A 27,790-nucleotide genomic window follows, 5' to 3' on the forward strand; every position below is an offset into this window, starting at 1 on the left:
GTGGGTTTTCAAAAATTTTTGGAACCTCTTCTGTAGGTGTGGCCTGCTTTCCAGGTCCACTGGTGGAACCTCTTCTAACCAGTTCAGTAGATTTGATGAACCGGTTCTACCGAACTGGTGCGAACTGGTAGGAACCCACCTCTGCCTATTACCAATGGATTTAACTAAGTTTAGCTAATTTTGAATTATACTCTTCCATCTATCAACCTGTATCTCTTCCAATAACAGAACAATCTTATATCCGCTGCCAAAACCCAGACTTGGGTTTTTTTTAAGTGTCTCCTCCCTTGACTTTTCTCAAGGCTAAACGTCCCGAAATCCGTTCCGGGACCTCCTGTTTGCCCCATTGATCCTCCTCCGGCCCCTTGAGTACAATTCTCATGAACGAGACCTGATTTCCAATGCCCCATCCACATAAACACACGGCTTCCCTCCGGTTAAAAAGACATCTTCCGATGTCAAATCAAAATCGCTTCCTTTCTGTTTTCCCTTAAAAAAAAAAAAAAAAAAATCCCCTTGCAGCCGTATCACCCCGCTGACTCATCCCCAGCCTGAGCGCGACAATATTTCCAAGGTCTTTTTTTTTTTTGATCAGGAAGGCATTAAAAAAAGAAGAAAAAAAAAGCTTAATTGATAGGACGGGAGTCGGTGACCGAGGGCATCAATTAGCACATGAATGTACCCAATGGTGCAGGGACGGCGGGCATGCACGAGTCGTCTGCCTCGTGAAGCCAACGTGCCCATTTGCAGACAATCTTGCAACCCCCCCCCCCAAAAAAAAACCCCCAAAAGAGCTAGCGATTCCTGCGGCTGTGATTAAGTTCAGATGCTGTTTATCTCCTAAATAAGCCAGAGCGAACAGCCGCTGGGCCTTCAGGTCCCGCTACGAAAGGGAAGGAATGAAGCTGGGAGAATTTGATAGACAGATGGACTTTGCAGAGAGCTGGTTAAAAGCCCGGAGACTAAAATATACGAAGGACGGTTGCGGGAATGGGGTAGGTTTAGTCGAGAGCCGTGATGGCGAACCTGCGACATGGATGCCGCAGGTGGCACCGCGTGGAGCCATTTGTTAGGGCACGCGAGGCGTCGCCCTGTTAGCTGGCCACCTTATTTTGAGGCCATTTTTTGCCCTTTCTTGAAGCCTCCGGAAGGCGAAAAACCAGCCCTGTGGGCAAACAGGAAGTTCAGGAACGGACTTCCGGTTTGCTTGTAGGACCGTTTTTCGCCCTCGGGAGCCTTCAAGAGGCTTCCCTGAAGGCTACGGCGGGTGAGAAACGGCCCTACAGACAAACTGGAAGTCACCATTCACGAACTTCCGGGTTCCCCATAGGTCCGTTTTTTCGCCCTCGGGAGCCTTCAGGAGGCTTCCCTGAGGGCTACGGAGGGTGAGAAACGGCCCTACAGACAAACTGGAAGTCACCATTCACGAACTTCCGGGTTCCCCATAGGTCCGTTTTTCGCCCTCGGGAGCCTTCAGGAGGCTTCCCTGAGGGCTACGGAGGGTGAGAAACGGCCCTACAGACAAACTGGAAGTCACCATTCACGAACTTCCGGGTTCCCCATAGGTCCGTTTTTCGCCCTCGGGAGCCTTCAGGAGGCTTCCCTGAGGGCTACGGAGGGTGAGAAACGGCCCTACAGACAAACTGGAAGTCACCATTCACGAACTTCCGGGTTCCCCATAGGTCCGTTTTTCGCCCTCGGGAGCCTTCAGGAGGCTTCCCTGAGGGCTACGGAGGGTGAGAAACGGCCCTACAGACAAACTGGAAGTCACCATTCACGAACTTCCGGGTTCCCCATAGGTCCGTTTTTCGCCCTCGGGAGCCTTCAGGAGGCTTCCCTGAAGGCTCCGGAGGGTGAGAAATGGACCTACAGACAAACTGGAAGTCACCATTCACGAACTTCCGGGTTCCCCATAGGTCCGTTTTTTGCCCTCCGGAGGCTTCATAGGTCCGGTTGGGGGGGGGAGGCTGTTTTCGCCCTTCCCAGGCTCCTAGAAAGCCCCTGGAGTCTGGGGAGGGTGAAGAAACAGTGCCAAAAGTGAGGGGGGGGCGCATAGCATTATGGGTGTGGCACGCCCACACATAATCCCCCCTGTGCTCCCCCCGCTTTTGGCACGGGAGCCAAAAAAGGTTAGCCAGTTAGTTAGTGGCTTGGCAGTCATGTGACTGGTGGGCGTGGCTAACTTGTAAAATGTGGTGGAACTCACTTAACAACGCTCTTGCTTAGCCAACCAAAACGTTGGCTCAGAAACTCTGGCATTTGAAGCACACAAGTCTTAAAGCTGTCAACTTACAAGACCCTCGCACCCCTAACCTTTTAGAAACAAAAACCCCAGGGGTGTTCAGACCTGGCAGCTTTAAGACTTGTGGACTTCAACTCCCAGAATTCCTCCTCCAGTCATGTTGGCTCAGGAACTCTGGCATTGAAGCATGCAAGTCTTAAAGCTGTCAAGTTACAAGACCCTTCCACCCCTAACCCTTTAGAAAAAAAAACCCAGGGGTGTTCAAACTTGACAGCTTTAAGACTTGTTTAGATAGGACTCTTAGAGGCTGGTGGGGCAATTGGTGAACCAGCCAATCAGTGAGTGGCGGGCGGGGCAAGTATGGTGTGGACGGGAGGAGGGAGGGAGCTGGAACCGGTTCTAAACAGCACAGTAGATTTGTGGAACCTCTTCTATAGAAGAGGTTAGAACTGGCAGGAACCCACCCCTGACTCACAGCCTCCATAATTTGTCCCTGAGATTTATTTTGTCGGTTTTATCATTTTAAACACACATATGCACACAGAGGTGCACAAACACACACACACACACACACACACACACTCCAAGGCAAACTTTAAAGTTATTCCAGAATCTGTTAATTGACTGACTGGAAGGAAAAGTAGCTAAGGCTACAATTAGCTTTGTACATGTATATTTACTGAATGCAGCAAGACTGGGAATAAATTAATAAAATATTAATTTGGCTTTAAATATTGCCTGTGCACTTTTTTGCCTCTAGTTTTAAGACGTTTCCTAAGGTTTTCTAATAAAAATATATCTTGCCTTCTTAAGGAAGCTCACATTCTGTTTTGGGAGCATAAATATCGCAATTGAGAACAAAACTCTTTTATTTATTTTTTAAACTCCGGCAGTTAAAAAAAACTCATCTTTTTCTCCGTTCAGACACTTGAAATCTGGCTCGTAAAGTTTTAGATTATCTTTTCCGGTTTTAGTTTATATGCCATTTTATTTTGCAGCCCTGGCGTGGCGTATTTCAATCTTTTTAACTGGTTTGTGAACCCTCCACGGCAGAGTGTGGCGCAGAAACAGAGGAGATGAAATAATTCTCTGCTCATATTTAAGTGCCTTTAAGTCTCGTCTATCGATTAAGTCACTTTGTTATATGAATGTTTTTTTGATTTTTGGAGCTGGGAAGTTTGCCAGCTCCTTCACTGCAGTTTTGAACAACCCGATGCCTTCCAGAGACATTGGATAACAGAATAACAGAGTTGGAAGGGACCTTGGAGGTCTTCTAGTCCAACCCCCTGCTCAAACAAGCGACCCTATAGCAGTGAGGGTGAATCTTTTTGGCATGGCAGTAATGGTATCCTGGGTTCCTGCCGGTTCGGCTCGGTTCGGCCGAGTAGGTAGTAATGTGGCTGGCCATGCCCCTGAACCGGTTCTATCGGTGGCGTCATCTTGTTTGTTGATCCATCATTTTTTACTACTGCGCATGTGCTTAGCATGTGTCAGCCTCTGCTTCACTTGCTTACTATCGGCTGCCATAGAAACGGGGAGGGTGGGGGCCTGGTATTGGGAAAGGGAGTTCTGTTCTCACCATCCTCTGTGCATGCGGGTGGTGTTTGGACTTGGTCAAGGCCAACCATCTCGCATAGCAACCTGATATGGCCCTTTGAAGATGCACCCCACGTGACACCTTAGGGAGTTGCAGATTGGACACTGGGCTGGGGTAATTGGAGGAAGGGGGCTGGGTAATCGTTTGATATGTACTTGTTCGCACCTTTCTGGCTCAGATCTTGCTTTCCTTTTCGCTGCGTTCAATTCGTATCTAGTAAAAGTACTTTCCCTGTATTCAAATGGAGTTGAGTTTTTTCTTTCTTGGATATTGAAGGAGGCAGGCCTGACAGTGCGCATGTGTGTGTCCCCAAAGCGTGTCCCTGAGCGAACCGGCAGTACAAGAAGCCAGGAAGCCACCCCAGGTGCACGCGCATGCACAGAAGGTCCATGATGACGTCTGGGTGGGTGGGCGGAGCCTTGTGTTGCCACCACTACTGGTTTGCCTGGACCGGTGCGAAACGGCAGAATACCACCTTTGGAGCACCGGCAACAGGGGTGGGTTCCTGCCAGTTCTAACCTCTTCTACAGAAGAGGTTCCACAAATCTACCATGCCGTTTAGAACCAGTTCCAGCTCCCCCGCTCGCCGGTCCACACATCATCAAGATGAAGAGCGAGAGGAGGAATTCTGGGAGTTGAAGTCCACAAGTCTTAAAGCTGTCAAGTTTGAACACCCCTGGTTTTTTTTTTTCTAAAGGGTTAGGGGTGCGAGGGTCTTGTAACTTGATAGCTTTAAGACTTGCCTGCTTCAAACGCCAGAGTTCCTGAGCCAACATGGCTGGAGGAGGAATTCTGGGAGTTGAAGTCCACAAGTCTTAAAGCTGTCAACTTTGAACACCTCTGGGGGTTTTTTTCTAAAGGGTTAGGGGTGCAAGGGTCTTGTAACTTGACAGCTTTAAGACTTGCATACTTCAATGCCAGAGTTCCTGAGCCAACATGACTGGAGGAGGAATTCTGGGAGTTGAAGTCCACAAGTCTTAAAGCTGTCAAGTTTGAACACCCCTGGTTTTTTTTTTCCTAAAGGGTTAGGGGTGCGAGGGTCTTGTAACTTGATAGCTTTAAGACTTGCCTGCTTCAAACGCCAGAGTTCCTGAGCCAACATGACTGGAGGAGGAATTCTGGGAGTTGAAGTCCACAAGTCCTAAAGCTGTCAAGTTTGAACACCCCTGGGGTTTTTTCTCTAAAGGGTTAGGGGTGCAAGGCTCTTGTAACTTGACAGCTCTAAGACTTGCGTGCTTCAAATGCCAGAGTTTCTGAGCCAACATTTTGGTTGCTAAGCAGCCAAGTTAAGTGAGTTGCACCACATTTCACAAGTTGGCCATGCCCACCCGGTCACATGGCCGGCAAGCCACTCCCACCTGGTCATATGGCCAGCAAGCCACTCCCACCCAGTCACATGGCTGGCAAGCCACTCCTACAAAGCAGGCCTCACCTACAGAAGAGCTTCTAATTTTTTTTGAAACCCACCACTGATGGGCAGGCATGCACATGCTCGTCAGGACCGCAACCCGGAAGAGGAGCAGCCAGGGGACATGCGTGTACCGGAAACCGGAAGTTCATTTTCTCGGCGTATGTATGTGCACTAGACTGCTGGTCTTTCGGTTTCTGGTGCGCATGAGTGTATGATGATCAGCAGGCCGGCGCGCATGCACACACCGGGAATCCGAAGACCAGCTCTTCTGGTTTCCAGCACTGCCGCACAGACAAAAGCCAGGTGATCGTCACGCGTGCATGCACAGCAGAAACCCAGAAAAGGAACAGGGAACGCTGCGCATGCCAAGATACATGGCTCCGCATGCCACTTCGGGCATGTGTGCCATAAGTTCGGCATCACTGCTCTGTCGGGCCGTATACCGTTTCTGACAGATGGTTGTCTTTAAAACTCCAGTGTTTTGGGAAAGAGGGTGTTCCTCTCATTTCAGCACCCTTCCCGCCCTGCGTTCTGTTAGGAATATAATTCTAACGGTTGGGTTGGCAATATATAAGTCATATAGCAATGCTGTACCTGTTTCTTTAAACCATACTGTAAAATGTGATTGGTTGCTGTTTCCTCAATCGGCCATAAGAGGGAGCCAGAACGGCTGTTAGCTCTCTTTGTTCGTTAGATGGTGGGCTGATCTGATCTCAGTGTTTTGGAAGCTGGCTGTTAGAAAGTGCTGTGAGCTATTGTAAGTTTTGCAACTGCTACCAAACTTTGAATGCCGAACTGATTATATGATACTGGACTTTGTTATTTGGATTATCCCTTAACTGAAAGACGTTGATGACTGACTGTCTTATCCGTGTATGACTTGAACTGTTTGATGGACTCTGATACCTCTATTTCCACAAAAGTAAAAGGCTATTTAAACTGCAGTGTCTCTGTATGCTGGTTTGTGTGTTCTCCAACACAACTCTCACAATGCTTCGCTGAACCTACTCGCTCTCCCAACGGGGAGCTTACCTAACACGTTCCTTACCTTTAAACCACTTGGAGTCATGCTTCACCGTGCGCAGGGTTGGGCTGTCTCCCAGGCTGCGGTAAATCACGGCGTCGATGGCCAGGAAGTCCGTCACCGTGGCTGTGAACAGCATCCCTCCTACCCAGAGGAGAGAGAAAAAAGAAGGAAAGAAAGAAAAGAAAAGCGCTGAAGAACTTAGGACAGCCAAAAATGGAGAAGTGTTGGGAGGCCATTATCTGTGGCTCAGGGCTGAATGGTTCTGTCAGGCCTGCAATTATATTCTTTTTAGAATTTTGGCCTGCCACACTTTCCCTAATTTCATTATGCTGTTTCTTTAAGTATAGTCGATGGGAGGGGGGATTAGAAGGAGTAGGATTTTGGAATGTATTGTTTTTCATTCTTTACTAGAAGCCAAGGTCATCCTTTGTCTCCACACCAGTACACCTGACCGGAAGAAGCTGGGTGTGGACGCCAGCGTGGAAGAAGGAGATTGGACCATGTGATGGACTGTGGGTGTGGGGACAAGATCATGAACTTTTAACTGGGTGGGATTCTGATGTAACTTCCAGAGTTGGAATCCCCACAGCTATGTGCCAACATGGCTGCTTTATTAAATTGGAACTTTAATCATAGTTTTGCCTTCGACTCTGATTTAATTCTACATGGTATTTGGAACGCCGACAGGTTGGTGCTCTCTGAGCTTGGTGGTTTTCCCGCAGACATTTCATGATCCAACTAGGGAACATCATCAATGTTAGAAGGGAGTGGGGTTTATAGAGAGGAGGAGAAGGAGGAGGAAGAGTAGTAGTAGTAGTAGTAGTTTTAGTAATAGTAGTAGTAGTAATAGTTTGGGACCATCAAGGAGTTGAATCAGGAATTTGGGGGCATTATTTCCAACTTAACCAGCGTTATTTATAGGCAGACCAAAGAAACATTCACCGGGCTTCCTAAGCCATTTCAGGAAGATTTCTTCCGGTTTCCTGGGGGAAAGTGCACCACTTGGAGAACTTCGGGAGAGAGGTGGGGGGCAGGAAGAATTTTCATTTTCATTGCAATGAAGAAAAAAAAAACCCAAAACCCAGCAATCTCTCCCTCCCACCGCACTGACCTGTAAAGAGGCCCACGTTGGCATGCTTGGGGTCATAAGGGCACCGGGCCATGCCGCTGATGTTGTCCCCCATCGGTTCTAGATAGTCCATCTGTTGGGAAGAGAATGGGTTAGACCTGTTAGGAGGTTTCACAGAAGAATTAATCAGTGAGAGAACAATACAATACAATACAATACCAGAGTTGGAAGGGACCTTGGAGGTCTTCTAGTCTAACCCCCTGCCTAGGCAGGAAACCTTATACCGTTTCAGATAAATGTCTATCCAACATCTTCCTAAAGACTTCCAGTGTTGGAGCATTCAGAACTTCTGGAGGCAACTTCTGTTCCACTGATTAATTGTCCTACTGTCAGGAAATTTCTCCTCAGTTCTAAGTTGCTTCTCTTCTTGATTAGTTTCCACCCATTGCTTCTTGTTCTACCCTCAGGTGCCTGGGAGAATAGTTTGACTCCCTCTTCTTTGTGGCAACTGCTGAGATATTGGAAGACTGCTATCATGTCTCCCCTGGTCCTTCTTTTCATTAAACTAGACATACCCAGTTCCTGCAACCGTTCTTTATATGTTTTAGACTCCAGTCCCCTAATCCTCTTTGTTGCTCTTCTCTGCACTCTTTCCAGAGTCTCCACATCTTTTTTACATCGTGGTGACCAAAACTGGATGCAGGATTCCAAGTGTGGCCTTACCAAGGCCTTATAAAGTGGTATTAACCCTTCATGTGATCTTGATTCTATCCCTCTGTTTATGCAGCCTAGAACTGTGTTGGCTTTTTTGGCAGCTGCTGCACACGGCTGGCTCCTATTTAAATGGTTGCCCACTAGGACTCCAAGACCCCTCTCACAGTTACTGCTGTTGAGCAAGGTACCACCTATACTGTACCTGTGCATTTCGTTTTTCTTGCCTAAATGTAGGATCCTGCTCTTTTCACCATTGAATTTCATTTTATTAGATAGTGCCCAATGTTCAAGTTTGTCAAGATCCTTCTGTATCTTTAGCCTGTCTTCTGGAGTGTTGGCTATTCCAATTAACCAGAACAGAACAATTAACCAGTGGAATGAGTTGCCTCCAGAAGTTGTGGTTGCTCCAACACTGGAGGTTTTTAAGAAGAGATTGGACAGCCATTTTATCTGAAATGGTATAGGGTTTCCTGCCTAGGCAGGGGGTTGGACTAGAAGACCTCAAAGGTCCCTTCCGTTTTCTGTTAATACATACATAAATACATACATACATACATACATATATACAGACAGACAGACAGACAGACAGACATGGACAGAAGGAAAGAGGATGGGAAGGAAGGAAAATGAAAGAAGAAGGGAGGGAGAGAGGGAGGGAGGGAGGGAGGGAGGGAGGGAGGGAGGGAGGGAAGGAAGGAAGGAAGATGGTTTGGATAGAAGGTTGGACTAGAAGACCTCCAAGATCCCTTCCGTTATTCTGTTAATTCAAACAGACAGACAGACAAAGAGAGATGGACAGAAGGAGAGGGGATGGGAAGGAAGGAAAATGAAAGAAAAGGAAGGAAGGAAGAAAGATGGTTTGGATAGAAGGTTGTGCTAGAAGACCTCCAAGATCCCTTCCGTTATTCTGTTAATTCAGACAGACTGACAGACAAAGAGAGATGGACAGAAGGAAAGGGGATGGGAAGGAAGGAAAATGAAAGAAAAGGAAGGAAGGAAGAAAGATGGTTTGGATAGAAGGTTGTGCTAGAAGACCTCCAAGATCCCTTCCGTTATTCTGTTAATTCAGACAGACTGACAGACAGAGATGAACAGAAGGAAAGAGAATAGGAAGGAAGGAAAATGAAAGAAAAGGGAGGGAGGGAGGGAGGGAGGAAGAAAGGAAGGAAGGAAGATGGTTTGGATAGAAGGTTGGACTAAAAGACCTCCAAGATCCCTTCCGTTATTCTGTTAATTCAAACAGACAGACAGACAAAGAGAGATGGACAGAAGGAAAGGGGATGGGAAGGAAGGAAAATGAAAGAAAGGAAGGAAGGAAGGAAGATGGTTTGGATAGAAGGTTGGACTAGAAGACCTCCAAGATCCCTTCCGTTATTCTGTTAATTCAGACAGACTGACAGATAAAGAGAGATGGACAGAAGGAAAGGGGATGGGAAGGAAGGAAAATAAAGAAAAGGAAGGAAGGAAGGTGGTTTGGATAGAAGGTTGGACTAGAAGACCTCCAAGATCCCTTCCATTATTCTGTTAATTCAAACAGACAGACAAAGAGAGATGGACAGAAGGAGAGGGGATGGGAAGGAAGGAAAATGAAAGAAAAGAAAAGAAGGAAGAAAGATGGTTTGGATAGGCGGTTGGGCTAGAAGACCTCTAAGGTATGCGGACAATATGCGGATGATACTCAATTGTATCTGTCCACCCCGTGCCAACTCAATGAAGCGGTAGACGTGATGAACCGAGGCCTTGAGGCCGTTATGGACTGGATGAGGGTTAACAAGCTTGTGCTCAACCCAGAAAAGACCGAGTGGCTGTTGTGTTTCCCTCCCAAAGATTCGACCAATATTCCATCACTCAGGCTGGGGGGTCAAATTCTATACCCCTCAGAGAGGGTTCGCAACTTGGGAGTCCTCCTGGATTCACAGCTATCGTTTGACCACCACTTAATGGCTGTGACCAGGGGGGCATTCGCCCAGGTTCGCCTGGTGCGCCAGTTGCGACCCTACCTGAATCGGGAGGCTCTCACAACGGTCACCCGGGCCCTTGTGACCTCTAGGCTGGAATACTGCAATGTGCTCTACATGGGGCTGCCCTTGAAGAGCATCCGGCGACTTCAGCTAGTACAGAACGCGGCCGCGCGAGTGATTGTGGGTGCACCTCGGTTCACCCGCATAACACCTATCCTCCGCGAGCTGCGCTGGCTACCTGTCGATCTCCGGATGCGCTTCAAGGTGCTATTAGTCACCCATAAAGCCCTACATGGCAGTGGATCTGGATACTTGAGAGACCGCCTTCTGCCAATTACATCCCTGCGGCCAATAAGATCACATAGATTAGGCCTCCTCCGTATTCCATCGGCCAGCCAGTGTCGGCTGGCAACTACAAGGAGGAGGGCCTTCTCAGTAGTAGCCCCGACCCTTTGGAACGAGCTCCCCGTGGAGATTCGCACCCTCTCCACCGTCCAGGCCTTCTGCACAGCCCTTAAGAACTGGCTAGCCCGTCAGGCCTGGGGACAATGATAGTTACCCCTCCCGAATGATGAATGTATGTTGTTTACTATTTTATTATATGTCTCTATCTTAACGTCTGTATTCCCCCTCCCCGATTTTATGTGAGCCGCCCTGAGTCCCCTCAGGGAAAAGGGCGGCCTACAAATATTAATAAAATCTCTAAAAAAAAAATCTCTAAAAAAAAGGTCCCTTCCAGCTCTGCTCTGATGGATTGATTGTTCTTGTAAGTCATACAGAGGAAGCTCAGGGGACGGGATCAGGTACTCACACTGTAATCGGAGCAAACAGGATTGAAGGCATTCGTCCCGCACACAAAGAGCACGTTGTCGTTGCGTAGAAGCAGCACTTTGATAAAATTCCGGCATTCCGCCTAAGGAGGGGAAAATATATGTACAATTCAGTGAAATTTCCTGCAAGCATCTTTCCCTGCTCAGGACCTCCAGCATGAACGGAAGCCGGTTCCTTTTGGGGGCTTACGTTTTTTATCAGTTTATCGAAAATACAAAGAAACAGGAAAAGGAGGGAAAAAGGAAGAAGGAAAAGGAAAAGAGGAAAAAGTATTAAGAAAAAAAAAAGCACTGCCTTCCAATTCCTTTTGGGCGTAGGTAATACCACACCACCTCAATTGTTTACTTTTACGTAGTAATATACAACTAGTCCTCAATTTATGATCGCAATTGAGCCCCCAAATTTCTGCTGTTTAAGGGAGACATCTGTTAAGTGAATTCTGCCCTGTTTTGCGACCTTTCGTGCCACTGTTGTTAAGCGAATCGCTGCAGCTATTCAGTTAATAACACGGTCGTTCAGTGAAGCTGGATTCCCCGTGGACTTTACTGGTCAGGAGGTCGCAAAAGGGGAATCAGGTGACACACACACACCCCACACACTGCAAACCTTCGTAAATGAGAGGCCAGTTGCTGAGAGTCTGAATTTTGATCACGTGACCATGGGGATGCTCCAACGGTCGTAAGTGTGAAAAATGGTCATAAGTCACTTTTTTCAGGGCTGTTGTAACTTGGAACGGTCACTAAATGAATTGCTGTAAGTCGGGGACTGCCTGTATGCTAGGGTTTCTGTAACAACAACCCATCTAATCGGTAAACCCAAAATCAAAGTTTCATTTTTTTCTCCCCGCCTCGAGCACAAAGTCCAGAAATGGTTTCCGAGTGGAAAAAAAACATTAATTCTGTTCTTTTCCTTAAGAAAATAGTCCATTTCGCCATCTCTCCTAACTCAACTTTTGCAGCCATTCATCCATTGTGGGAATCAAACAGTGGTGGGTTTCAAAAAATTTTCGAACCTACTCTGTGGGTGTGGCCTCCTTTGTAGGAGTGGCTTGCCGGCCATGTGACCTGGTGGGAGTGGCTTGCCGGCCATGTGTTTTCTTTCTTTCCCTCTCTCTCTCTTTCTCTCTCTCTCTCCTTCCTTTTGTCTCTCTTTCCCTTTTTCCTTTTTTTCTTTCATCTCACTTTTTCTTTCTTTTTTCTTTTTTCTTTCTTCCTTTCTTTCTTTCTTTCTCTCTCTCTCTCTCTCTCTGTGTGTGTGTGTGTGTGTGTGTGTGTGTGTGTGTGTGTGTGTGGTGGGTTTCAAAATTTTTTGGAACCTCTCCTGTAGGTGTGGCCTGCTTTCAGGTGGAACCTCTTCTAACCAGTTCGGTAGATTTGACGAACCGGTTCTACCAAATAGGTGCGAAGTGGTAGGAACCCACCTCTGGAATCAAACCACCCTTCCATTTTTGTGCATAAAGTACAGGGAATCCTATACGTGGATGGCTCAGTGGGTAAGACGCTGAGCTTGTCGATCAGAAAGGTCGGCAGTTCGGTGGTTCGAATCCCTAGTGCCGCGTAACGGAGGGAGCTCCCGTGACTTGTCCCAGCTTCTGCCAACCTAGCAGTTCGAAAGCACGTAAAAAAATGCAAGTAGAAAAATAGGAACCACCTTTGGTGGGAAGGTAACAGCGTTCCGTGCGCCTTCGGCATTGAAACGGAGATGAGCACCGCCCCCTAGAGTCAGGAACGGCTAGCACATATGTACGAGGGGAACCTTTACGTTTAATCCTCAACGTATAACCTCAATGGAGTCCAACATTTCTGTTGCTAAGTGAAACAGAAGTTCAGCCAGTTTTGCCCCATTTTACGACCTGCCTCGCCACAGCTGTTAAGTGAATCACCACAGTTGTTAAGTCAGGAGCACGGCTGTTAAGTGAACCTGGCTTCCCCGTTGAGTTGGCTCCTCAGAAGGTCGCAAAAGGACCCCGGGGAGGTTGCGACCGTCATGAATATGAGTCAGTCTCCAAGCGGCTGAATTTTGATCACGTGACCACGGGGGATGCTGCAACAGCCGATAAGTGTGAAAAACGGCCCTAACAACCCTTCTTTTCAATGCCGTTGTCACTTCGGCCACTAAATGAACCGCCGTAAGTCGAGGACTACCTGTTCCTGAGTGTTTTTGAGCCTAGAATGATTATTCAATGCTTGTTGCTACAAGATGTCCTTCAAAAAAATATTAATTTCCCCCCCGTCCCCCTTTTTTTCCTTCTGTTAGAAACATGCTTGTTGTTTTCCAAATCTGCTTGTTTTTCTGTTGTTGCCGAGGGCGGAAACGATGTTATTTTGGAACTTGCAGCTTCCCATCTTCTCCCAACCAGCCTTTTTGTGCTTTTTCTGGAGATAATATTCGTTGTCCTTTAGCTTCTTTTTAACCCAGCACCTTTTCTCCACTTCTCCCCCGGTTTCTATGGTTGCAGAACAGACCGGAGGGGAGAAAAAAGAGAGAGAGAGAGAGAGAGAGAAAAAGACATTCTTTGAAGGAAAGAAAATAGACACACACACAGAGAGAGACACGAACGGGTGTGTGACGTCCACCATTCCTTTCTTCTCAATGTCGTTTTTTTTCGCCGTTCGTTTTTTTTTTTTAAAGAAAGCACCGCGTTTCGGCTGATGGGGGAGATTGACAAGGCACCATTTAATTCACCGATGTCTCCGGAAGCCAAAAAAAAAAGGGAGCTGGGAATTGATTCAAATGCTCCAAAAATGAATATCCGGAAGTTGGAAGCTGTCATTGGGCTTAGAACGTAGAATCCCAGAGCTGGAAGGGACCTTGGAGGTCCTCTAGTCCAGTGTTTCTCAACCTTGGCAACTTGAAGATGTCTGGACTTCAACTCCCAGAATTCCCCAGCCAGCGAATGCTGGCTGGGGAATTCTGGGAGTTGAAGTCCGGACATCTTCAAGTTGCCAAGGTTGAGAAACACTGCTCTAGTCCAACCTCAAGTGGAAGACATCTTTGTCAAATGGTTCCACAGTCACTTCTTGAGAGCTTCCAATGATGGGAGCAGCCACAACTTCTGGAGGCATCTCACTCACACGTGACTCATTGTTCTCGGGACCAGGAAATTTCTCCTTGCCTCTAGGGTTGCTTCTCATCTGTTTCTCCCTTCACAGAATAACAGAGAGTTGGAAGGGACCCTGGAGGTCTTCTAGTCCATCCCCTTGCTCAAGCGGAAGATCCCATCCCATTTCAGACAAGTGGCCGTCCAATCTCTTCTTAAAAACCTCCCGTGATGAAGAAGCACCCACAACTTCCGGTGGCAAGCTGTTCCAGTGATTCATTCTCCTCGCTGTTAGGAAGCTTCTCCCTAATTCCCGGTTGCTTCTCTCCTTGATTAGTTTCCATCTCTTGTTTCTTGTCCTGCCTTCGGGTGCTTTGGAGAATAGCTTGACTCCCTCTTCTTTGTGGCAGCCCCTCAAATATTGGAAGGCTGCTATCATGTCACCTCCAGTCCGTCTCTTCACTAGATTAGACAATCTAGTTGTTCTACAACAGGGGTCACCAACTGGTGGTCCGTGGAGCACTGATGGTCTGCGAGAAAATTTTGGTGGTCCGCAGAAAAATTATGTGCATTTTTTATATTGCACTAAATCAGGGGTCCTCAAATGGATACGTGCAATGAACGCTTGACTTGCTGCAGAGAGTCTCCCCCTTCGGGGTCTTTTTGTGGGGGTCGGAGGGGGGCAGAAATTCCAACTCGGGGTCTGCTTCAGCCTCCTGGTGGGGGGGCTTTGGGCGAAGGCTGGAGGGAAGCACCGCTGATGGCAAAGAGCCGGAGGGCCTCGTTCCAGTGGGACTGCATCATGGCCTGAAACTGGCTGACCATCTCAGCCCAGTGAGCCTCCTGGCGGTGGCACAGATCTTCCCTCTGCTTAGAAAGCCTACGCTCCTAGTCCTCGGTGAGGTGCGTCTGCTGAGCCTCCTTTTTCGATCACATCCAATTTGAACTGAGCTGTTTTGCCAACTCTTTCTCCTGGTGGATGCTTAACTCCAGCAACGGCTTCCCGTTGGGGTCCTAAGGAGCCCAGGTAGGCAGAGGGGGGGAGGAGTGGCTGGGAGGGGCAAGTAGAGTGAAGTGCCCCTCGATGTGAGTGACATCGAGTTGGCCACGCCCACCCAGTCACATGACCACCTAGCCACGCCTACCCTAGCCAGGATTTAAAATTATTGAATTTAGTGGTTCCTGAGGTCCAGCAGGTCCCCCATGAAGGAATCTGCTCCGTCTGAACCACTGATCCAGGATGCTCAGGGTCTCGGTTCAAAGGCCCATCTGCTTTTGTCTCTGAGAAGAAGGATTCCCAATTCTCTGTCCGAACCCATCACCTCCCCAGGGATGTGGGCAGATTAACCATCCTGCCAGTCACCTCCCCGTGTGAGTGTCACTTCTGGCCTCCCTCCCTTCCGAACACATCAACGTTCATGCTCTACAAATCACCTCTTTTCCAGGTGTGGGAAGCAACAGTGCGAGAGAGCCGTGATAACGGCCCTCGTTTTTTTCCAACGCAAATTGAAATATGAACCTCTGACGCCACGTCTCGGCCACAAAACCTCTAATCCCCAGCCTTTTCTCCTCTGGGGGGGTGGGGTGGGGAGGGAGACCCTTCTCTGGTGGTCTTTGAGAGTCACCCTTGGGCCCTCCACCTAGTCTTCTCCCGGGCAAACATTTTACATCCAGTGTGATTTATTAACAGCCCGGCTTAATTGCTTTTGTAATTAATTATTGCTGGTCTGTTGATCGGAACAGACACATCGCGTAATCAGTGCGAAATCCAATTTCCAGATTCTATTAACACCTCGCCGGGTTGCAGAGATGACAGAAGCGTCTGGTCCCAGAGGGGGGTGGGGATGGCAGATCTCAAGGGGTCTCGAGGGTGGGTGGGTGGGTGGAGGGTGCCGTTTGCAGGGAGATGGTGTACATCGCCTGACTCCAATGCGGCAACGTGAAGGGTGGGCTGGCTGGCTGGCCCAAATTCCTTTCCCTTTCGATTTAAGTAGCAGAGGGCAGAGAAATTCAACCGTGGGACGCGATCTTCTATGAAATGAAGAAATTTAATGCTTATGGGGGGATGTAGGGAGAATTGGGATGCCATCATAGTTCCAAATTTGGCACAGAGACCATTTTAGACAGGGTGCATATTCCCTGATTGGTTGGAAAATGGATTTGGGTCCAATGCATCTGGAATAAAATCTGGGGTGGGTGGGAGAGGGTGATTATGGGAGGGTAGCTGTTTTAGGGGAAGATTTAATGCTGTGTTTTTCCAAGATTGGCAATTTTAAGTTGGATGGATGGAGTTTGACTCCCATCATTCTTTAGCCAGCAAGCTTTAAAAGGGGTGGGCTTCGACTCCCAGAATTCCCCAACCAGCATCCTTTAAGATGGGTGGAATTCCACTCCCAGAATTCCCCAGCCAGCATGCTTTAAGATGGGTGGACTTCAACTCCCAGAATTCCGCAGCCAGCATCCTTTAAGATGGGTGGACTTCAACTCCCAGAATTCCCCAGCCAGCATCCTTTAGGATGGGTGGACTTCCATTTCCAGAATTCCCCAGCCAGCATGCTTTAAGATGGGTGGACTTCAACTCCCAGAATTCCCCAGCCAGCATCCTTTAAGATGGGTGGACTTCCATTCCCAGAATTCCCCAGCCAGCATGCTTTAAGATGGGTGGACTTCCACTCCCAGAATTCCCCAGCCAGCATGCTTTAAGATGGGTGGACTTCCATTTCCAGAATTCCCCAGCCAGCATGGTTTAAAAGGGGTGGAATTCCACTCCCAGAATTCCCCAGCCAGCATCCTTTAAGATGGGTGGACTTCAACTCCCAGAATTCCCCAACCAGCATCCTTTAAGTTTTATAGATGCAAGGATTTTCACTTCCAGCCGGCATGCTTTAAGATATGTGGACTTCAACTCCCAGAATTCCCCAGGCCGCTACGCTTTAAGATGGATGCACTTCCACTCCAGCACGCTGCCCGAGGAATCCTGGGACTTGAAGTCCACCCCTTACACAAGTGCCCATTTTGAAAAACACCACACTTAATTTTTACGCCCTTCCTTTTCCTATTCTAGTTTTGCGTTAAACGGTTACATTTTCTTGGAGAAAAGCCACCATTGGAGTGCATTGAATTTTTAAAAAAAGCACCGTATTGGCCATCGGCCATCACTGTTCCTCCGGTGTTTCAGCTTCCTCTGGTTTTTTTCCACATCTACAAAATGGTCGTAATAAGATGGGGGGGAAGTGGGGGGGGGAAGTGGGGGGGGGAAAGAGAGACTAGCGATGACTTTAAGTGATGGAGCTGGTTCCTTTTGTCGACTGGCCAGGAAAAACAATTAATATAGTTGCTCTTGGATCACGAAGGCAGTTGGCTCTTTTGGAGGTGCAAAATACACTCACAACAGAAGTTTAACCAAATTAAAAACAAGGACGGTTTCCATATTTCCGACAATATTTCCCACGCAAGGTGTTTAAATAATTAGCATATGGTTTTTAAAAGAGGAAAAGAAGTGAAGGAGGACCTGAAATCAGAAAGACACAAACACTTCAAATATTTATAAATATTCCACCTCCGTGGGAATGCAAGAGAGGAGACGCGAGAAGTTAAGTACGGATAGTCCTCGGCTTACAACTGCAACGGAGGCCAACAAGATGGTTGTTAAGTGAGGTTTTGCCCCATTTTACAACCTTCCTTGCCGCAGTGACTAAGGGAAAATCACTGTAGCTGTTGTTAGTCACATGGTTGTTAAGCGAATTGGGCTTCCCCATGGACGTTGCTCGTGAGGAAGGTCGCAAAAGGGGACCGCGTCATTGCCATTGTAACTTGTGTCACTAAACAAACTGTTGTAAGTCAAGGACTTATTTGTAGTATCTCTAAGAACTTTTCTTCCTTCCTTCTTTCCTTCCTTCGCCTTCCTGTACCTTCCTACATTCCTTCCTTCTTCTCCTTATCTTTTTTTCCTTCCTTCCTTCTTTCCCTCCTTTCCTTCTTCTCTTTTATCTACTTTTTCCTTCCTTCCTTTCCTTCTTCTCCCTTATCTACTTTTTCCTTCCTTCTTCTCCATTATCTTTTTCCTTCCTTCCTTCTTCTCTCTTATCTACTTTTTCCTTCCTTCCTTCTTCCCCCTTATCCTTTTCCTTCCTTCCTTCTTCTCTCTTATCTACTTTTCCTTCTCTCTTCTCCCTTATCTACCTTTTCCTTCCTTCCTTCCCTTCCTTCTTCCCCCTTATCCTTTTCCTTCCTTCCTTCTTCTCTCTTATCTACTTTTTCCTTCCTTCCTTCTTCCCCCTTATCCTTTTCCTTCCTTCCTTCTTCTCTCTTATCTACTTTTTCCTTCCTTCCTTCTTCTCCATTATCTTTTTCTTTCCTTCCTTCTTCCCCCTTATCCTTTTCCTTCTTTCTTCTCCCTTATCTACTTTTTCCTTCCTTCCTTCCCTTCCTTCTTCCCCCTTATCCTTTTCCTTCCTTCCTTCTTCTCTCTTATCTACTTTTTCCTTCCTTCCTTCTTCCCCTTATCCTTTTCCTTCCTTCCTTCTTCTCTCTTATCTACTTTTTCCTTCCTTCCTTCTTCTCCATTATCTTTTTCTTTCCTTCCTTCTTCCCCCTTATCCTTTTCCTTCTTTCTTCTCCCTTATCTACTTTTTCCTTCCTTCCTTCCCTTCCTTCTTCCCCCTTATCCTTTTCCTTCCTTCCTTCTTCTCTCTTATCTACTTTTTCCTTCCTTCCTTCTTCCCCCTTATCCTTTTCCTTCCTTCCTTCTTCTCTCTTATCTACTTTTTCCTTCCTTCCTTCTTCTCCATTATCTTTTTCTTTCCTTCCTTCTTCCCCCTTATCCTTTTCCTTCTTTCTTCTCCCTTATCTACTTTTTCCTTCCTTCCTTCCCTTCCTTCTTCCCCCTTATCCTTTTCCTTCCTTCCTTCTTCTCTCTTATCTACTTTTTCCTTCCTTCCTCCACCTTATCCTTTTCCTTCTTTCTTCTCCCTTATCTACTTTTTCCTTCCTTCCTTCCTTCTTCCCTCTTGTCCTTTTCCTTCCTTCCTTCTTCTCTCTTATCTACTTTTTCCTTCCTTCCTTCCTTCCTTCCTTCCTTCCTTCCTTCCTTCCTTCTTCTCCATTATCTTTTTCTTTCCTTCCTTCTTCCCCCTTATCCTTTTCCTTCTTTCTTCTCCCTTATCTACTTTTTCCTTCCTTCCTTCCCTTCCTTCTTCCCCCTTATCCTTTTCCTTCCTTCCTTCTTCTCTCTTATCTACTTTTTCCTTCCTTCCTTCTTCTCCCTTATCTTTTTCCTTCCTTCCCTTCCTTCTTCTCCCATCTGTTTTTCCTTCCTTCTCCTTTTTCCTTCCTTCCTTCTTCTCCCTTATCTTCTTTTTCCTTCCTTCCTTTCTTCCTTCGCCTGCCTTCCTGTACTTACTTATCTTTCCTTCTCTTCTTTTTCCTTCCTTCCTCCCTCCCTCCCCCTTCCCCTCCCCCCCTCTCTTCCTTTCTGTCTTAAAATATAACTGAGATAACTTTCTGCTTCCTTTCAGACATTCAAGCTGTCAACCCAGGTGTTCCCACAAGCAATGAGACCAAAGGAGCCTTGCAGAAGAATGCAGGTTTCAAAGACTGTCCGAAATGCAAAAATTTTGGAATTACAGCTAGGCAGGTTTTGCAATTTCCTTCGGATTTGCTGGTGATTTCTCCAAGGGAAAGAGAGCAGAAGGTCACATAAAACAGCTTAGCACAACCTCCATGCTCTGTGGCTGGTGTGAAACACACTCAATTTCCTCCCCTGGAGCAGTTTGCACATATTGAGTTGCTCCAACTGGTTGTTGTTGATTTTATTTTTTTTAGTACTTACAGGAGTAGCAAAGAAATTTTCCTGTTTATCAGCTTTGCTGAGCTAGCGTGGGAGCCCCGGCTTGCCCCAAAATGACAATTGTTAGCAAATTTGCCAGAAACGCGTCATTTATTCCAGCTGCAGAGGCGGACTTTCCTTGCAAACAGGGTCTCAGCTGCAGGAATCCGAAATCCAGACAACCAAATAAAAAAATTGTAACATAACAAATAAAGGTAGTCCTTGATTTATGACAGTGACGGAACTTGGACTTTCCATTTGTGTGCTGTTGACGGTCGTAATTTGAGACACCTACGTGATCCGCCTGATTTTACCAACATTTTTGCGGGGCTCGTAAAGCAAACACCGCCGTCGCAAAGTGAACAGCACGGCCATAAAAAGGAAAAAAAAAGCTGCAGTTGTTAAGTGAAGCCATTGTGCTTCAATGAGCATCCCACACACCCCGAAACTGAAAATAAATATCAGTTTCTAGCAAGTGTGTGTGTGTGTGTGTGTGTGTGTGTATGTATGTGTGTATATGTGTGTGTGTATGTATGTATATATGTATGTATGTATGTATCTATGTATGTATCTATGTATGTATGTGTGTGTGTGTGTGTGTGTGTGTGTGTGTGTGTGTATGTGTTGTATTTGTAACAAATACAAATGTAACAAAGGCAACAATAAAAAAATATTGGGTTTCTGCCTGGATGGTCTCTTATGACGAGCCGATGGACAGAGAATGGAAGCAGTGAACTTCCTCCCATATTTGGGCATACCAGGGGTTGTGACATATATATATATATATATATATATATGTATGTATGTATGTATGTATGTGTATGTATATTTATATATATATATATATATATATATATATATATATATATATATATATATATATATATATATATATATATATATATATATGTAGCATTTGTGCTGATAAATAAATAAAGGGAGACTAGTATAGATCTATTTCAAGCTATTTAGCTCTCATCAGCTAGCCATACCCTTACTGGGAGTCGAACCTGTGCTGTATTACATATTAGGCAGTTGTGTTAGCCACTAAGCGTAAGTGAGGGGTGAGCCGATAAACAGAGAAAGGAAGCAGTATGCTTCCTCCCATATTTGGGCATACCGGGGGTTGTGACACAATACATACATACATACATACATACATACATACATACATACATACATACATACATACATACATACATACACATATACACACACAGAGACACACAGACACACACACATCATGGTCATGCGACCGCGGGATACTGCAAATGGCCGTAATGTGACCATGTGACTGTGATGGTGGGAGGGGCCAGCTCTGAATCCTAGTTGTATCTTTTTGCGTGTTCCCGATAACGACAGAAAAAGAAAGGAAGAGAGGAGGAGGAGGAGAGAATGAGAGGAAGAGGAGGGAAGGAAGGAAGAGGTAAGGAGAGGAGGGTGGAAGGGAGAGAAAGAGAAGGAGAGAGGGTAGGACGGGGAAGAGTAGGAGGAGGAGAGAGGGAAGGAAAGAAAGAAGGGGAAGGAGAGGAGGAAGGAAGGAAGGAGAGGAGGGAGAAAAGAATAAATAGATTTACAATGATGTAACAGATAGTTAGCATATATATGAATTTAATTTTTAGAATACATGTTTAAAAGGAAGAAATTATAAGAGTAAACTGAATACATGATTCACAATGATAAATAATTGCTCTAATATATATTGGGTTGATAACTACTGATTTTATATGCAACTGAAAGCGGTGACTGACAAATGTTTGTGACCAAACGACATGCTAAATAGATATGTAATTGATGATATTTTTATATTATATGTATGTTTTTGTTTGTTTAAAAATAAAATAAAAACTTTTTTTTAAAAAAAGAAAGAAAGGGAAAATAAGGTGGTGTTACAACAGGCGGAAGGGATGGTAAATAAAGCAACCCAAACTGTATATTAGTACCTTTTAAATGGTATAACAAATGTATAAGAATGACAAATGTAAAGAAGAATAACAACTATGTGAATGTATACTTAAAATGAGAATAAAGAGTGAATAAAAAATGGAAAAAAAAAACTTTTCAATGTATCTTTTTTGGGTGTCCATCGTAACTTTGGATGTTCACTAAGCGATCAGTCGTAAGTTGAGGAACACATGGGCACATAGCCAAGGAAGAAAGCATCCCCGAGCTGAAGTTCCAGGGTTTTACCCTTTTCTTAACCCCCTTCAAAAGGCTGCGTTAGCCTAACCAGGTTTGTCAAAAATCCAAGGCTGCTCATCTCCACCGGCTAATTCTGGTTAGTTGTGGCCTGTCAACTTCCCGGCCCTCCAGCAGCCGAATCAGGAGGAGGAGGAGGCATGGGAACCAGAGCCGTCTATCAACCCTCAGATGGAGAGTCAACAGCCCCCATTTCTGGAGGTGGCTAATGAGGGAGGGAAGGAACAGCTGGGTTCAGTGCCTGACGTGCAAATGCACAGAAGGGAGAGGAGAACGGTGGAAATCTATGGGCCGGTCCTTGGGATGGAAGAGCCACTGCTCCTAGCTCTGGGGATAAAAGCCAGAGATGAATAGATGTGACAGCCAATGATTCATCTTCTGGCTGAACGTACTTGTTAGCCTGCAAGAGAATCTTTTTACGGGGTCTCCTAATTAAAGGAATCTTTGAGTTCATTTCAGAGGGCTTGTCGTGTTTGGGGAGCTGGGTCAGAACATTAGTTCAATCCCGGTTAGGTTTTTCTGCAGTTTTGTAGCAGTTGTATCCGATATCTGCTTAAGGTTCCAAGAGGATAAGCGGGATGAAAGAGAATAACCGAAGAGTTGGAAGGGACCTTGCAGGTCTTCTAGTCCAACCCCACTCCCCCACCCCTGCTTTGCTAGGGCAGGAAACCCCACACCAATTGAAATGGAAATTGTTTACTTACTTCGTGTTTTCCCTTCATGTGACAGATGTTGATGTCGTGTTTATTCGATCGCCAGGTCATTTTCTGTGTCAAGAGCAGAACAACAACAAAAAAAAACCCATCAATTAAGAAAAAGCATCTTGGATACCTTAAAAAAATACACCCCCCCCCTCGACATACATCTCCCCCCCCCCTCCCCTCGACAATGCCACTGATACTGCAAACCCCAGTTGTGGCTGGCTGGGGTGTTTTTAATTTTTTTTTTAAAAAAAACCCTAACATTGACAACTGTCTGCATCCGATCTGACGAGGCGAACCTGCAACTTGAAAGTGCAATTTTAAGAACAGTTTATTTATATATATTTTTTCCTGGACTTCCACTATCCATAGAAGAAGATGTACTAGATTGTGCAGAAATGGATAGGTTGACATTAAGGATAAAAGATAAAGAAGATTACAGGATTACATATGTGTATGTATGTATGTATGTATGTATGTGTGTGTGTGTATGTATGTATGTATGTATGTATGTATAATTGTGTTTGTGTGTGTGTGTATTGTATTCCTATAACAATATATTTAATTATCTATCTATCTATCTATCTATCTATCTATCTATCTATCTATCTATCTATCTATCTATCTATCTATCTATCTATCTATCTATCTGTCATCTATGTATCTATCTCTCTGTCATCTATCATCTATCTATCTATCTATCTATCTATCTATCTATCTATCTATCTATCTATCTATCTATCTATCTGTCTTCTGTCTGTCTATCTGTCATCTATGTATCTATCTCTGTCATCTATCTATCTATCTATCTATCTATCTATCTATCTATCTATCTATCTATCTATCTATCTATCTATCTATCTATCTATCTAGACCCAGATTGTTGGGGGCAATATGCTGACTCTCTGTAAACCGCTTAGAGAGGCCTGAAAGGCCTATGAAGCGGTATATAAGTCTACTGCTATTGCTATTATTGCTATTGCTATTGCTATTGCTATTGCTATTGCTATTGCTATTGCTATTGCTATCTATCTATCTATCTATCTATCTATCTATCTATCTATCTATCTATCTATCTATCTATCTATCTGTCATCTATGTATCTATCTATCTACCTACCTACCTACCTACCCATCCATCTATCCATCTATCTGATCTCTCATCTATCTATCTATTACACACACACACACACACACACACACACACACACACACACACAAGCACACACATTATATATACATACATGCATCCACATGCATGCATCCACATATACATATGTATATGTCTGCATGTGCATCAGGGGTGGGTTGCTACCGGATCCGTCCGTGCATAAATTTTGCACATGTGCACATAAATATCTCTGTGCAGGCGCAAAATGTTAACAAGTGAAAAAATAAATTAAAATTTGTGCAAGGAAAATTGTCCTGCGCATGCGCAGAACTAAAAATCAAGATGGCGCCGCCGTAGGAGAACCGGTTCAGGGGCGTGGCAGGCCTGGGTCACTGCCGGTTCCAGCGACCCAGGCCACCAAACCACTACCGGTTCGGCTGAACCTATCCGAACCGTTAGGAACTCGCCACTAATGTGCACGTATGTATTGTATATAGTACAATATATATTAATTATATTGTGTTGTATTGCATTGCATTATATTACGGTATATTAGATATTAATATTTTTGAGTATGTACATATTTGTTCCTAATGTTTGCTAATCCAGTCTTGCAAACATTGCTTGAATTGTTCTCGCAATGCAAAACATGGTAGGCTTCGTTTCAACTGCATGTAGCAAATATATTTCTCCAAATTCCCTTTGAGGGAATGCAGAAATGCCTTTTTTTTTTCTTTTTAGGGGATTTTTCTGGAGAGCCTCTCTGAAAAAGACCCCATCCTGATCCATTCCCCAGAGCGCTCTTCGATAAATAAGGAAAAAAAAAAAGAAGGAACGGATAATTCGTTTTTAAAACAGGCAGACGTGAATGTTTCAAACGTGACGAAGCGACTGGAAAATGAAATTATTGGCGGTAAGCGACGGGAGAATTAAAACAGCCCAAACAATCTGAAAAAATGGCAATAAAAAAGGCAGTTTATTCCTCTCTAATGCCACCTGGACAGGTGTTTAGGAAAAGAAGAATTTCTTTGAGTGGTGGTGGGCTGCAATTGATTCACAATAATAATAATAATAACAATAATCTATAGCATCTGGAGCACCACTTGAACAGTATCTCAGCACGGAGAAAAATCTCCAACAGTCAATTGCAAAAAGTAGTTTTACTCGGAATAGCTTACATACTGCAGGCCTATATTTAATATTATTAAACACCCACACTTGCCTCTTCCAGGTTCTTCGGAAAAGAATGGAGAGTTTGAGAATAATGTTAAATACAGGCTAAACCTTGGGCGGCTAAAATGCTCATTTACTGACCGTTCAGAGTTACAACGGCTTTGGGGGAAAAATTATTACTGAGGAATGTTTTGCTAAGCGAGTCATTTGTTGAGTTCTGCTCCTTTTTACGACCTTCCTTGCCACTGTTGTTAAGTGAATCGCTGCAGCACTTAAGTTAGTCGCACGGTCGTTAAGTGAATTATGGCTTCCCCGTTGATTTTGCTCGTCCGAAGGTTGCAAAAGGGGATCGTGTCACCCTGGGACGCTGCAACGGTCGTAAATACGAGACAGTTGCCAAATGTCTGAATTTGCTTCATGTGAGGATGGGGCTGCTGCAAAGTGTGAAAAACGGTCGTAGGTTTTCAGGGGCTTTGTAACTTTGAATGGTCACTAAATGTACTGTTGTAAGCTGAGGACTGCCTGTAAGAAAATAATATTAATAAATAATCATGTCAAGGTTAGGCCTCACTGGGAGTTAATTACAGTCGTATATGGAGGGAAACTTGTATTTATTGAGAATTTGTTTGTTGGAATTGTAACACAACACAACTCTTCACTTTATCTGCCTAAAGCTGGACTAGAACTCACTGTCTCCTGGTGATTGGCCCTGAGTCATTCAGCTTTCATCCCTAAGGCGGGACTAGAACTCACCGGCTCCTGGTGATTGGCCCAAAGTCACTCAGCTATCATGCCTAAGGCGGAACTAGAACTCACCGTCTCCTGATGATTGGCCCAGAGTCATTCAGACAGCTTTCATGCCTAAGGCGGGACTAGAACTCACCGTCTCCTGATGATTGGCCCAGAGTCATTCAGACAGCTTTCATGCCTAAGACGGGACTAGAACTCACCGTCTCCTGGTGATTGGCCCAAAGTTACTCAGCTTTCATGCCTAAGGTGGGACTAGAACTCACCATCTCCTGTTGATTGGCCCTGAGTCACTCAGGCAGCTTTCATCCCCAAGGCGGGACTAGAACTCACTGTCTCCTGATGATTGGTCCAGAGTCACTCAGACAGCTTTCATGCCTAAGGCGGGACTAGAACTCACCGTCTCCTGGTGATTAGCCAAGAGTCACTGAGACAGTTTTCATGCCTAAAGTGGGACTAGAACTCACCGTCTCCTGATGATTGGTCTAGAGTCACTCAGACAGCTTTCATGCCTAAGGCGGGGCTAGAATTCACCGTCTCCTGGTGATTGGCCCAAAGTTACTCAGCTTTCATGCCTAAGGTGGGACTAGAACTCACCATCTCCTGTTGATTGGCCCTGAGTCACTCAGGCAGCTTTCATGCCTAAGGCGGGGCTAGAATTCACCGTCTCCTGATGATTGGTCCAGAGTCACTCAGACAGCTTTCATGCCTAAGGCGGGACTAGAACTCACCGTCTCCTGGTGATTGGCCCTGAGGCATTCAGACAGCTTTCATGCCTAAGGCAGGACTAGAACTCACCGTCTCCTGATGATTGGCCCAGAGTCACTCAGACAGCTTTCATGCCTAAGGCGGGGCTAGAATTCACCGTCTCCTGGTGATTGGCCCAAAGTTACTCAGCTTTCATGCCTAAGGTGGGACTAGAACTCACCATCTCCTGTTGATTGGCCCTGAGTCACTCAGGCAGCTTTCATCCCCAAGGCGGGACTAGAACTCACTGTCTCCTGATGATTGGTCCAGAGTCACTCAGACAGCTTTCATGCCTAAGGCGGGACTAGAACTCACCGTCTCCTGGTGATTAGCCAAGAGTCACTGAGACAGTTTTCATGCCTAAAGTGGGACTAGAACTCACCGTCTCCTGATGATTGGTCTAGAGTCACTCAGACAGCTTTCATGCCTAAGGCGGGGCTAGAATTCACCGTCTCCTGGTGATTGGCCCAAAGTTACTCAGCTTTCATGCCTAAGGTGGGACTAGAACTCACCATCTCCTGTTGATTGGCCCTGAGTCACTCAGGCAGCTTTCATGCCTAAGGCGGGACTAGAACTCACTGTCTCCTGATGATTGGTCCAGAGTCACTCAGACAGCTTTCATGCCTAAGGCGGGACTAGAACTCACCGTCTCCTGGTGATTGGCCCTGAGGCATTCAGACAGCTTTCATGCCTAAGGCAGGACTAGAACTCACCGTCTCCTAGTGATTGGCCCAGAGTCACTCAGCTTTCATGCCTAAAGTGGGACCAGAACTCAGTCTCCTCGTGATTGGCCCTAAGGCAGCTTTCATGCCCAAGACAGGACTAGAACTCACCATCTCCTAGGGATTAACTGAGTCAGCAAAGTCAACCGTAACCAATAGGCCAAAATGCAATAATAAGGTTCTTTACCATTGTTGTCTTTCTAATTCCCGATTTACCAACAGAAGGGAAAGCTTCAGCACTTACCCGATGGTACCGCATCTCTCCAGCCGCAGCAGATTCCAAGCTGATCCGGTATAAATTATCCCTGCGGAGAAAGACAGAGGGATTAGTGGGTGGGGGGATGAAACTCATTGAAAGGAATAACTTTGCATTTCCTCTTCCTTTGTCAATGTTTGGAGAGCTCCCCAAATACAGCCAGGCCATATTTAACAGAATAATAGAGCTGGAAGGGACCTTGGAGGTCTTCTAGTCCAACCCCCTGCTTAGGCAGGAAACCCTATACCATTTCAGACAAATGGTTGTCCAGTCTCTTCTTTAAAACGTCCAGTGTACACACACACACACACACACACACACACACACACACACACACACACAGAGTACAAAAAAATAGGAGCATGAAAATACACAGCTGGTGAAGAATCATTAAAAAATACTCTTCATGTAGCCAA

The 27,790-nt window shown here is 45.7% G+C and overlaps 1 protein-coding gene across 1 annotated transcript in view; it reads right to left on the reverse strand.

Annotated features, from left to right (window-relative positions):
* SEMA6B (semaphorin 6B) overlaps positions 1-27,790 on the reverse strand; it is a 191,634-nt gene that overhangs the window by 20,789 nt on the left and 143,055 nt on the right. Inside the window, exons 4-8 of the mRNA XM_087703365.1 lie at positions 27,363-27,423; positions 22,623-22,685; positions 10,833-10,934; positions 7,389-7,479; positions 6,299-6,418 (exon numbers count right to left, since the gene is read on the reverse strand). Of these exons, the coding sequence (XP_087559491.1) occupies positions 6,299-6,418; positions 7,389-7,479; positions 10,833-10,934; positions 22,623-22,685; positions 27,363-27,423 (437 nt within the window). The remainder of the gene's footprint in view (positions 1-6,298; positions 6,419-7,388; positions 7,480-10,832; positions 10,935-22,622; positions 22,686-27,362; positions 27,424-27,790) is intronic.

Source organism: Thamnophis sirtalis, unplaced genomic scaffold, assembly GCF_051295495.1.
Source record: "Thamnophis sirtalis isolate CommonGarterSnake01/CBP01778 unplaced genomic scaffold, rThaSir2_p1.2 scaffold_1, whole genome shotgun sequence".
NCBI classification, from domain to species: Eukaryota; Metazoa; Chordata; class Lepidosauria; order Squamata; family Natricidae; genus Thamnophis; species Thamnophis sirtalis.